Source organism: Diabrotica virgifera, chromosome 8 (genome assembly GCF_917563875.1).
Source record: "Diabrotica virgifera virgifera chromosome 8, PGI_DIABVI_V3a".
Lineage (NCBI taxonomy): Eukaryota > Metazoa > Arthropoda > Insecta > Coleoptera > Chrysomelidae > Diabrotica > Diabrotica virgifera.
In genome coordinates, this window is record NC_065450.1 from 172,467,187 (window position 1) to 172,481,167 (window position 13,981).

General features: G+C 31.5%; 1 protein-coding gene across 1 annotated transcript in view; it reads left to right on the forward strand.

Moving 5' to 3' along the window:
- Positions 1–13,981, forward strand: part of LOC114338515 (macrophage mannose receptor 1-like) — a 251,803-nt gene that overhangs the window by 142,146 nt on the left and 95,676 nt on the right. Inside the window, exons 2-3 of the mRNA XM_050658802.1 lie at positions 2,646–2,731; positions 12,563–12,671. Coding sequence (XP_050514759.1) covers positions 12,605–12,671 — 67 coding nt within the window. The 5' untranslated portion in view covers positions 2,646–2,731; positions 12,563–12,604. The remainder of the gene's footprint in view (positions 1–2,645; positions 2,732–12,562; positions 12,672–13,981) is intronic.

The following is a 13,981-nucleotide window of genomic DNA, read 5'->3' on the forward strand; positions in this document are numbered from 1 at the left end:
AATTTTTCGGAAATGAATATAACTTGAATTGCCTATTTCTTGATGTATTTTTTACAATACATAATTAAGACAGGATTTGCTTATAGTAGGCAATCAATTATTCAGCCGTGTACTATCTGTAAATAAATTTTATTTGCAAATTCTAATTTTAATCTCGACTAACTGATAGTTATATTTTTTTACTAATTAAAATAGAAAAGTTTGTAGAAAAAGTACAGTATTCTTCTTACATGTAATGGCTATTACATGCTCGTTGAATAATAAATAATATACTAATTATTTATTATAAAATATTATTTATTAATTTTGTTCTTTGCTAAAGACGGATCGGCTGACGTGTTTTTCAGAAAATATTGTGATACATACAGGGTGATTGATTAGTAGGGTAAAGCTCAATAGCTCCGCTATAAAAATAGATAGCAATAAAAGTTAATAACAAAAATATTAGCCACCTTTGAGCTTCACTACAAAATTAGTTAGAATGTTACAGGGTGTTCGATAACACAGTGGCTGACCTAAATCCTATATTTTATTTTATATTCGAAATCCTGTTAACTTCTCCATTACAAAAATATAAAGGTTTGTACTGTTATATAGTATGTATTTACAGTTTGTATTTACAAAGTACAGTTAGTATGTATTTATAGTTTGTATTTACAAAGTTATAACCAATTTTGTATGAAAATCGTAACAAGTTCAACTCCCTGTATAAATAAAAATAATCTCAACAGCAATGGTTTATTATTGCCATATTTTTTTATTTATTGTCGAAATTTTTAAGAATAATTGATATTCCTATTTTTCTTTATATCAAATACAGGGTGAGTTAAAACGCAAGTACATTATTTTCTCAGTAATGTTAAATGGAACACCATGTATTTTATATCATTATTGAAAAGTAACATTAACGTACTTTAATTTTTATATAACATTCCCTATGACCAAATTTATTAGTTTTCGAGATATTTTCATTTTTCAGAGCAAATTATTTTAGGTGTTTAAATTTATCTAAATTTTAAGTAAGCCATGACTGAATTGACAATTGAAGATTACCGATTATCAATCCGGTAATCAATGTAACACTGTAGCAAATAAAGAAATAAAAATAATTTATTAGTAATACATTTTACAAACAAAAACACAACCACTACAGGCAACATTTTTGAAACAATTAAAAACTATCTTTTTATGTAAATGCAACGAATAAACAAAGAAAATTAGTAATAAATTTTACAAAAAAACACACAAACACAAAATAAAATCTAACAATAAAACACGAAAACGTTTGTTTTCTATACTTCCACAAAATTTATTATATCTAAGTGACTACAGCTGTTTCGGCGGAGTGCCTTTCTCAAGTAATATAGTTTACATAAATAAGTAATAAACTGAAAAATACAGATATAATTCTGAATGACCAACTCGAGACAAACAGCTCCCCACTCCTCAACCTCTTCAGTTGAAGATTAAAAAGGCAAACACATTGTAAACTATATTACTTGAGAAAGGCACTCCGCCGAAACAGCTGTAGTCACTTAGATATAATAAATTTTGTGGAAGTATAGAAAACAAACGTTTTCGTGTTTTATTGTTAGATAAAATGAACTTCCATCAAGTAACGGTCGAATCCATCAATTATTTACAAAATAAAATATTTTGTGAAGACAATTAAACACTACTTTTTTATGTAAATGTAACAATATAACAAATAAAGAACGAAACATAATTTATCAGTAATACATTTTGCAAAAAAACATGTTTGAAAAAATCAGAAGCTACTTTTAATAAAATATTTTTAATATTTAATTACATAAGGTGTTCAAAATTATCTCCTAACACATTTGTTTACGCCTAAAAACGATCATTGAATGAGCTACTTACTCTCCGGAGTATTTGTAAATTTACACATCGAAATACACTTTGTATTCTATTTTTCATCTCATTCCTTGTTGTTGGAGGTATTTTATAAACTTCTTTATTAACGTAACCCCAAAAAAATCAGTCCAGTTTATTAAATTCTGGGGATTTGGATGGCCACGCTACTGGTCCATTGAAAAATGAAAATATCTCGAAAACTAATAAATTTAGACATAGGGAATGTTATATAAAAATTAAAGTACGTTAATGTTACTTTTCAATAATGGTATTTAACATTACTGAGAAAATAATGTACTTGCGTTTTGACTCACCCTGTATTTGATATAAAGAAAATTAGCAATATCGATCATTCTCGAAAATTTTGACAACAAATAAAAAAATGTGGCATTGATAAACCATTGCTGTTGTGCTCATTTTTATTTATACAATGAGTTGAAATTGTTACGATTTTCATACAAAATTTGTTATAACTTTGTAAATACCCTGTATAACATTACAAACCTTTATATTTTTGTGATGGAAAAGATAACAGGATTTCGAATATAAAATAAAATATAGGGTGTTCCATTTAAAAAAACAAGTTAGGTCTGCCACTGTGTTATCGAACACCCTGTAACATTCTAACTAATTTTGTAACGTGAAGCTCAAAGGTGGCTAAAATTTTTGTTATTAACTTTTATTGCTATCTATTACTATAGCGGAGCTATTGAGCGTTACCCTACTAAACAATCACCCTGTATAGTAATATTATTTATTTTTATTTCCAGATGCTCCGAGTGTCTTTGAGCCTGCGGGGGTCGTTCCGTTGGTAAAGTTGGGCAAGAAGAATTATTATTTTTCATATAACTTCAAGGTAAGTACAGTTTTATTCAACACTTCGAACTAAATGAAAGGTAACAATATTAAAAAATGTATTTTTTTCATATTATATTATTAAGGACTACGACTATGACTTTGATAATAGTTATTTCTGTATTAAAGGCGTAAAATAGGCGTTTATGGACCGCGACGTGTAAGTAAGAGTCCTAGCCGACAGGCGAGGGCAAATTAGACATTATAAAACTATAAGTCATATTTCATATAAGTCATATAAGTATAGTCAATATTTCTAAAACTATGCGGTTTAGCGTGAACAATGTTCTATACAAAAATGTTTTTCATTAAATTTTAAATAAAAAAGCTCAGATGCATAATCCTGCTAAAACTAACGGTTCTAAAGTTACGGAGGTAGTAGATATAGTATAATTGCTTCAAAAAAGGCTTAACCCCATCATCCAAAATAAAAGTTTTCTTCTAACACCAAATTGTTCTGTATGGTCCATGTATTGTTCAGTAAAAAGTTACACCATTCTGAGCGTCAAGTTTGGGGGAATATCGTTATAATATTAGATGCTTCAGAATTGTTCTCAGTTTTGCAGAAAACATTTTTATGGTGGAGTACTATTTTTGGTTATATGGAAAAAGTCACGACAACAGTCCAATCTTAAAATCAGCAATGGTTTCAGCAGGATGGGACAACCTGTCACACTGCCAGTGTGTCTCTTTGAATACTGCGCGAACATTTTGGGAGTTATCACTCACCAGAACTAACGCCACCAGATGCGTACATATGGGGAATGCTGAAGGGGTCATACAGATCCACCGTCTGCCATTTCGGAATTGCGGACTAGAAATTTGCCTTGGGAGGGGAAATTTGCCTTAGGAGGAACTTTCAATGAAAACCCAACCAAAGAACATAAAAAATATAAACTCAGATTACATAAAAGACATAAATAATAACTTACTTATAGGCTACTTTTAATGGTAAATAAGCCACAATTTTACCAAAAAAATGATTTTATTAACGTTTCGAAGCCCAAATCGGGTTTCGTTGTCAAAATACAAAATACTACTAAAATAAACAAAAATGTTGTTGCCAAGTAAAAAAACTCTTCTAAGAATTTATTTAATCTGACTTATTTATATTGGAAATTCAGACGTATATTATACATTTTAAAGTAGAAGATTTTAAAATGATATCGCCAATATTTTTATGAGTTGCGTTCCTGGGACGACTTTACTAAAAGATAGTTCATTCGATTACATGAAATCAATCATTTTTTTTAACGTTAATAAAATCATTTTTTTTTGGTAAAATTGTGGCTTATTTCCCATTAAAAGTAATTTATTATAAAAATAACACAAGAAAATAGCTTCAGAACAACATTATTTATAGGCATTAAGTTCCCTTAATTTTCCTAAATAGCTTGTTTATTGGGTTCAATTTGTCTTTCTGTGGTTTCGGTTCCATATCAGCTAATGTTTTTTTATATTTGAACAATCTCTAATTCGAAGAAAAAAATTTGAAAATTTTTCTCAAACTACGTATACTTAACATCATTTTTATTTATTTCATTTTATTTAATTTTACGAATAAAGTTATGGTTTATAAAAACTTCTACATGGCCTAAGAACTAAGATGCAAACATAAGATATCAAATTTTATCAAATTTATACGAGGTATGTCAAAAAATATGAATTTCGGTCAAGAGTAAAGTACGTTTATTTTTCACAATATTGAAAATTCTTATTATAAAAGTTGTTCGGAATAAAAAATATGTTTCAAGATGCAATTACATCCTTCTAATTGAAATATTTTCAAACTGAAATTTGATATCTTATGATTGCATCTTAGTTTCTAGACTATGCAGAGCTTTTTATGAACAATGACTTTTTTCGTAAAATTAATAATAAAAGAGTTACAATAATTGTCATAAATAAAAATGATCTTGGATATGTACCTATCTGTTACTTGAGAAAAATGTAATTTTTCTTTTCAACTAGAACAAAGTAATTGCATATTATAAGTTTAATTGCATATTATAAGGTACTTTACTTTTGGGCGAAATTTATATTTTTTGACATACCTCTTATAAAATTGATAGTCTATGATAAATATATTATAATTGCATCTTTGTTTTTAAACCATGCAGAACTTTATATGAAAAAGTTTTCGATATGGTTCCAACTTAGTGGGACATATTGCATATTAAAGCTGTTATGTATATTCTCTTGCACTTTTATCCCAAAGTACTGGCTGTTCCTGAATGCAAGTACATATGTAATAAATTTTTCCACCTACCTCTACCGAAAGTATACTTTTCCAAACCTGATTGTAGGGAGCAAAGTTGTACTTTTCCTCCCTAGGGAGGAAAATATTTTTCTTTCCTAGGGAGGAAAAGTAAAAGTGACGTCATGGTATTTTATTCATTAAATATAACTTATTGACGCCCTGTACAATATATATTTTCTATTACGTAAGTATCTATACATTTTAACGTTTATTTAAAAACACACTGTATTTTGCAGAATGGTAAAAAACAGTAAATTGTTATTCTGATTTAACAATGTTTACATTAATAATTTGACTTATATTTGACAGTTGACAGTTATATTGTACCTACTTTTTAGTTTTAGTTCTAATAAATTTTGTTGGTTAGTTACATAAATAAATTAAGTAAAAATGAAAAAATGACTTGTTATTGAGGAAGGTGGAAAAACCATATGTATAACATGGGAGTAAAGTGCTTTTTCCTCCCTTGAATGATTACTGCCCTCCGCTACGCGTCGGGCAGTAAACTTCATTCTCGGGAGGAAAAGTAGCACTTTCCTCCCTTGTTATACAAATAGCTATATCGGTGTCGACCATTTTCACTATTCTAAAAAGGGGTAGTTCCCTGGGTTGGCTGTATACCATATAGTTAAACAAACTCTAACATTAAGTAAAACCAGTTCTATGTAATAGGTATATTTAATAAACTCTTAAAAAATTCTAATGGACTGAATAAAATATGTCCATTCAGAACGTTTTAGACCTATCCGTCCATCATCAGTGAATTCATATATACTTGCTAACTAGCCCCAAAACTAAACAATGGTTGTAATTATAATTCAATCTACATTATAATGTTGTAATATTAAAAAGGCTAAACGCCGATGTTAATAGATAACCTCTGGGAACATGGTGAAACTCTCTACCACTGAATTCACTACCACTGCGTTTGAACCCCGCAGTCTGACAGCTTTCATAAAAATGCTTGGGTCGTCGATGCATTCCATGACATAGCCACAGCAACAACTATAAAAAATGTCCTAAACATATACTTCGCTGAAGTACACGTTTTGATAGGAAGGGGAGAAATTTTTATGAACACGACACGATCAAATATTGTTTTGTTTGTATGTGCATATTTGATCGTTGTTTGTCTTGTGTTTATCATTGTGAAAATCAAATTATATTTTAAATTTTTGGGAGTGTAAAGTGAAAATGTCTAATGATCTTTCGGACACCCGATTCTGTGTCAGATATAGGGGAGTTCTCCGTCCATCCTGTTATTCCAGTCTACTCGATCCTAGATCCTGACCCACTACTTTGCGCCGTGTAATTTGGGTTGCCTACTGCGAACTTTTTACATGTCTTCTTAAATCATGTTTACGTGTATACACTTTTCCGCATTCCACGCACTTATTAATTCATTCCCCACCGAACATTTTCGTTGTCAAGAAAATGAAAAGCTACTCAAAAAGCAAACACAGAACTGTGAACAGTAGAAATGATTGAATCGGAAAATGTATCTAACAGCTTCACTGTTCAATTGGTAATTATACAAAGAGTCTACATTCTACCACATCCAATACTATTTTAATATTAAATATCATGTGACTGCAGTAAATATCGATTTTCATTATCACTAAATAGTCTTTTCAGCGTTTTTCTAAAAACAATTGTAACGGTCACATAAAATATGATCATTCACACATGACATAATTAGCATATAAGCAAATCACATACTATGTGATTTGAATATGATATGATTCATTGAATGCGCTTCGCAATTAAAATCTAGAGTTTAAACAACTAATTAAATTTCGTCAGCCCTAGCTTTTCATCGACCCTCAAGTGACTTTACATCAATTGATTTTGAATTTTGAGTTTATACTTTCCCAAATTTAATAAAATTTGTGATTTTTTATATTATCTAATCGTTGTTTTATTTAAGTCAAGAATAGCCACAGATCAATCTTTATACATTGTAATAACTTTTCAGTTTCATTTTTAAGTAAGTACATCTAAAAAGGTACTACCTACATAATTTAATTTATTCATGCCTTACGATGTGAATTTTTAAAGTGGTTAGGTAATATAGCAAAATTTTATTATTTATAAAATTCTTTCATACGCATACAGCATGACTTGCTCGAAAACCATTAGATACCTTTTATAATAAATAACTAAAAGGCCCATTTCGCCGATTTAAGTTTATAGGTAAAGGCAACCCAAATTACACGGCGCAAAGTAGTGGGTCAGGATTTAGACATAATCTTCCAGTCTCCGCTCTAGCCGTCTCGCCACAGCTAGTTGCAGCGATGTTCGGTAGATGCGGCAGGAACGCATAGTGTGACAAATCTCGTATTAAGCAAGAAACCCATTATGAACAGCCAGCACGGCACAGCCCGGCACAGCCCGGCACGGCACAGGACAGTCCAAATTCATTTGTATAGTTTTAAATGCAACGTAACCCATTATGAACAGCCAGCCCGGCCCGGCACAGGCCAGCACGCAAACGGAACGGCCGAAATTCTCCGAGTAGAATAAAATCCGTTGGAGTCGAACGGCCAGGAACGGCCAGTCGGCGCCAGTGTGTCATAATTGTTATAAAATATTATATTGTTGATTTTTTAATTGAAAGCGCGTTGTTTCTTTTGAAATAATACGGACGAACTTTTAATTGAGAGTGTCAGAGAATACCCATTTTTGTATGATGCATCGGACCCAGGTTATCACGATAGCAAGAAAAAGGACAATGCATAGGTACAAATATCCGAACATTCTGATCAATGGACAGGTACGTACATTATCTTTTAACCATGAATTCGTTTTTTTAACATGATATATTCATTAAAATTGTGTAGTTTATGTCTTTTAAAAACTTTTATTTTACGATAGTTTTTAAAATATATCATAGATGACATGATGCGTTTCTAAAATAAAATTAAAACAATACATAACATTTTTCTCCTATATATTATAGAGATGGGCTAAATTATGGAATAAATTCATTTTCTCTAAAATGGACGGCTTTGGAGAAAAATCCCGAAACACGTCGATTTTTATTTTTAAATTACAATTTTTTGGCATATATTTCATACTAGTGACGTTATCCATCTGAGCGTGATGACGTAATCTATGATTATTTTAAATGGGAATATGGGTCGTGTGGCATCTCATTTGTGGCCAAAAAATACTTTTTTAATTAAATTAATTGACGAAAAAAGAAGAATGTATGCAATTTATTTAACTCAAAATACTTTCTAATGATGTCAGAAAATAGAAAAAAATGTTTATTTGGCAAAAAACATTGCTTTTCGCTTAAATTAAATGTTCAAACTGTCAAGAGGTAGGTGGGAGGCTGTTTGTGATTTAATTTAAGTGAAACGAAATGTTTATTTGTGAAATAAACATTTTTTTCTATTTACTGACAGCAGTACAATGTATTTTGAGTTAAATAAATTACATACATTCTTCTTTTTGCGTCAATTAATGTAATTTAAAAATTATTGTTTTGGCCACCCTGTATAAATAATGATATTATTGTTTATATTACTGAATAGAGGATTGAACACCCTTTCAAATGAGATGCCACACAACCCCTATTCCCATTTAAAAAAATCATCGATTACATCATTAAGCTCAGATGAATGACGTCTCTAGTATGAAATACAGTGGAACCTCGATTATCCGTCAGGGCACCGGACCAAGGGTATGACGGATAATCAAGAAGACGGTTAACAGAACATTAAAAAAATAAAAATCATACTGTTATGGTGACACACAGATATTAACTAATAATTTGTGTGATGTACATTTTTATTTTCGGCTTGCGATTCTAAAAATAGAACTCTAAAAGTATGGTATCATTTATCATTACCTATTTAAATTGAAATTTAATCCAGAGCCCTGAATAAGAACAAAAATTATTTACATAAAAAAATGCGGTGTTGGCATAACTGCACGTGTACATTTCAATGAATTTCGTTTGGCTTATCGCAATGCTCAAACAAAATGAATTGATGACTCAATTTTTACTTGTGTATACAATATAACTTAATGGACCCTGACGGTTAACAGAGGTGACGGATAATCGAGGTTCCACTGTATATGCCAAAAAATTGTAATTTAAAAGTAAAAATAGACCTGTTTTGGTATTTTCTTCCAAAGCCGTCCATTTTAGAGAAAATGAATTTATTCGATAATTTAGCCCCTCTCTGTATATATTTTATTAATAAAAATACATTATCATTTATGGCAAATGATCATTTTTCCGGTGCCGTGCCGCGCTGGCCGTTACAAATGGGTTTTTGGACGGGCCGGCCTGTGCTGTGCCGTGCCGGGCTGTGCCGTGCTGGCCGTTCATAATGGGTTTCTTGCTTTAGTATAAAACCGTGAGTTTTCATCCCGTCGAACCAGAGCGTCACAGCATCCGGTCAAAATACATATAGTATGGTATAACTAGACCCAAACCCAGACATCCAAAGTGAAAGTTATCCTCCAACACCAAATTGTTCTATATGGTCCACATAATGTTCAGAAAAAAGTCACACCATTTTGGTCGTCAAGTTTGGTTGGGGGAGGGGGGAGAAATCGGTAAATTCGTAGTTTTTTAAGTTTTTCGTCAATATTTCTAAAACTATGCGGTTTAGCATGAACGACCTTCTATACAAAAATGTTCTACATTAAATTTGAAATAAAAAAGGTCCTACGCATAATCCTTCTAAAATGAACGGTTCCAAAGTTACGGAGGTAGTATAGTATATTGGTCCAAAAAAAGGCCTAACCCAGACATCCAAAGTAAAAGTTTTCCTCCAACACTAAATTGTTCTATATGGTCCACATATTGTTCAGTAAAAAGTTACACCATTTTGAGCGTCTGGTTTGGGGGGAGATGCGGGAGAATTCGTTAAATCAGTAGTTTTTTTTTTAAGTTTTTCGTCAATATTTCTGCGATGCAGGAAGCAGTTAGGAAACTACCGCATTATATTCCGTGGGACATCCGCACGTAGATATTTTATCGCCAAAGAATCGTCACCTAATCCTGGGCAGGCCTTGAATGGCTAAGGTGGAAGAATCTCCCGGTTTCAGCTTAATAAGGTATACAAAATTACTGAGTGGAATATCAAAAGCTTATTTGCAGCAGCAAAACTACAAGATTTAATTCAGGAAATTAACAGCGTAAACCATATTCCAGCATAAACAAATTGCGACGGAAATGCACAGGAATAATTAGCACTAGTGCAGAAACCCTTTACTACGGATGTGGTGATAGCACACATCCTAGTCACATGTGTGAGGTTGAAGTTCTGATAGGAAAAAATTTGCGCCTCTTCGTAGAGAACTTGGTTTCACTTTCTGAAAGAATGTTACTGCCAGTTGCTTGAAAAAGCTAATATAAACATTATGCAGGCATACTGCCGTCCTCAAATAAAACGCGATATGTGCAGCCAACTTAATACCGAGAAATCGGCTCTCAAAGTTTTTTCTAAGGAAGGGCTTTATATGTTTTGACAACTTTTTAACGCAAAACATGTTCTAATGATAGTTGAACATTATTTAAAAATATATTCTTAAAAAATAATCATGTTTTTGTCAAAGCTGTAAATAAAAAGTCATATACCGCGTTTTAATTGGGCAGCGGACGTATTACTGGATCGGAAATAGTGCCTTATCTGCATTTTATTTACAAATAGAATTTTTTACAAAGAAAAATAATTACCAAAAAGAAAAATTAATAGCTTATAATGGTTTATTATATGTATACACAAAATACATACCTACATGTCATAAATGTTCAAAATACGAGGTCGCAACACGAGTCTCGATAAAAACGCGGTAAATACGATGTGCTCAATTAAAACGCGGCAAGTACATGACACCTGCTAGCACATACCGCTTTTTGTTGAGTACTCTGTAGATACCGCATTCTAATTAAGCAACTATTGAAATTTAGCACATGCGGCGTAATCCAATTTGTTTATTTTGGTAGTAAATACTTAAAATGATACGGTTTTCAGACATTGCAGAAACGTAAATAAGGTCACAAGGAAATCACATATAGCAAAAACTAGATTTTCAATTTTTTTGCGGATACCGCGTTTTAATTGAGGACGGCAGCATACGTCCCTATTTAAGAGAAATCAGAAGAAAAACTAAAGCGGTAGTAGGACTTATAAATATTAGAAAAGGATATTAACAAACGTAATATTATGAAAAAATATAGTATGTAATAATTACTTTATGGTACATTCCATGTCAAATTACTCAGGCAAAAAATTTTGGATCTCCGATTTGTCTGAAAATTGGTATATAGCTTCTGCGGGACGTAAAAATAAGATATTTAAGGTCAAAAAATCTTCTTCTTCTCTTTTTCTCAAAATGTGATTTTATGCGATTTTACAGTGATTTGGTGTTTATTTAAACCAATTTGCATTTTCTGTCGTAAAGTCTCAATGAAAAACATAATATTTTAATAGAAATGACTCAAAAATGTCATTATATGGCATTATAACAAGTTATTTTGAATCAAAACAAGTTCTTGATCAAATTTTATAGTGTAAAAAACGTTAAAATACCGTTTTTTACATTTTCCTCCATTCCTAAAATCCATCATCATCGATTTGGCTGAAAATTTGTCTACAGATATCCAAAAGGTAGAACTTTAAGTGGTTAGAAGGATTTGAATTATATTACAATACCAAAAAAGTTACATGCAGTAATATCAGACTCAAAAGTATATATTAGTCCAGTCGGGATAGCATTTGACCTTGAATGCGGAGCTGCCCAAAATTTTATTTTTCTGATCTTTAAGGGAGTCAATAGTAGCCAAAATTTAAAATCACGAATGAATTCCTCCGTTACGTTAGCCGCCATCTTGATTTTATAGGAGAAATTGTTTGGCTCAATATCTCCGCCATTTTTAACTTTTCGACAAAAATGGTAGGAACTGAAATTGTTCCAAATAAATCGTATTTACAATTATTACAATTTCTTTTTAACAATTTTTGTCGTGAGGTCGATATTTTCGAGTTAATTTTACTTACATTAGACGCCTATATTTTTGACTATAAAATTGCACGTAACTTTTTTGGTATTGTAATATAATTCAAATCCTTCTCACCACTTAAAGTCCTATGTTTTGTCTATTTTGGGCAAATTTTCAGCCAAATCGTTTATGATGTATTTTGGGAATGGAGAAAAATGTGAAAAACGGTATTTTAACGTTTTCTACAATATAAAATTTGATCAAAAGCTTGTTTTGAATCAAAGTAACTTGTTATAATGCCATATAATGACTTTTTTGTGTCCTTTCTATTAAAATATTATGTTTTTCATTAATACTTTACGACAGAAAATGCAAATTTGTATAAATAAACACCAAATCACTGTAAAATCGCATAAAATAACATTTTGAGAAAAAAAGAAGAAGATTTTTTGACCTTAAATATCTTATTTGTACGTCCCGCAGAAGCTATATACCAATTTTCAGACAAATCGGAGGTCCAAAATTTTTTTTGCTCCAAAATTGAGTGATTTGAAATGGAATGACCCTTATACTAGATTTCATGCATAAATAATATAGATTATTTGCAGGTAAACTTTTTTCAAGCCGACCAAATTTGTAGAGATATTAACATGAGATTGGTAACAATACCAACGAAGGAAGTAAACGATTTTCTGTATACCACAATTTTGGCAGCAAGTAAGTATTTAATTAATATTGTATAAAAATTTATTGGAAGCCTTGGTAAATTGATTACATCATTACTTTTATAGCTTTATACTTAGATAAATAAAAAATTAGAGTTCGTAAATCCTAGGTTTTTACCCAACGTGAACTAAAATAGAATCAGAAGTCGATATTTGAAGTCTGAATTCTGATTCTGAACTGAAATATAGTCCGTCTAGAAAGTATCGGGAAAAAAGAAAGCAGAATTTTAATTTTACGGTATTTATTTCTATCACTTGAAATATAAAATTTTAACAAATAATTCATCTCATTAACTTATACAACCTCCATTTAAATCTAAACACTTAACTAAATGTCTAGGTATACCCGAAACTAGGTCAAGGCCATAATTTTCGATAATGGTGTTCCAGGCCTGTAAAACTGACCGAATCAAACCTTCTTTATCTCGTGGCGCTGCTCGTTCCACTTCAAATATCATCAGTCCCCATAGGTTTTCGATGGGGCTAAGATCTAGAGATGCTGCTGGCCACGGAATTGTTGCCAATTCGTGTTCTTGCATCCAAGCTTGAGTATAAGCAGAAGTATGTCATCTTGCATTCTCTTACTGAAAACGCCACCCCTCTGGATATAAAACATGAGCCGTTTCAAGAAGAAAACCATTTAGGATGTCACAATATTTCGCACTATCAACAGTACCATTAACTATACAAAGAGGTGTAGCACCACGCTGAGATATTGCTTCTCAAACCATTATTTTAGTGGGAAATTTGGAAATTTGAACGGTAACATTTTCTCTTGATAGGACTTTTAGATAATTTGCACCAAGCTGGAAACAACTTTCATAAGATATAAAGACATTATTAACATTATCTTCTCAAAAACGTTGACAAAAATCTATTCTTCGTTGCCATTGCAAAGTTGTTATTGTAGGGACTTTTTTTGGATTCCTTGGTATGTAGCATTTCTTTTTCAGTGACATGCGGACAGTTTCTGGTCACACTTTTCTTCTTCGTTGATTTCCAAATCTGTTTGCTAATTTTCGAAAACCTAGGCGCGGATTTTGTCGTCCTAAAGCGAATAAAGCATTTAAATTGTTTACGCGAATCTTATGCTATCTACCCGAAACTGGTCTATGTCTCATATCTATGCCATTTTTTTATCCTCTTTATTGTCTCATACACTGCACTTTTTCCGAGTTCAGTCAATTGCACTAATTTTTCACCGTTTCGGACACCCTTTCTTTACAAATATTCCACCACTTTTCTTTTTTCTACTTGCGAAAATATTTTACAAATCTTAAGTCTGTTTACAAACAACAATAT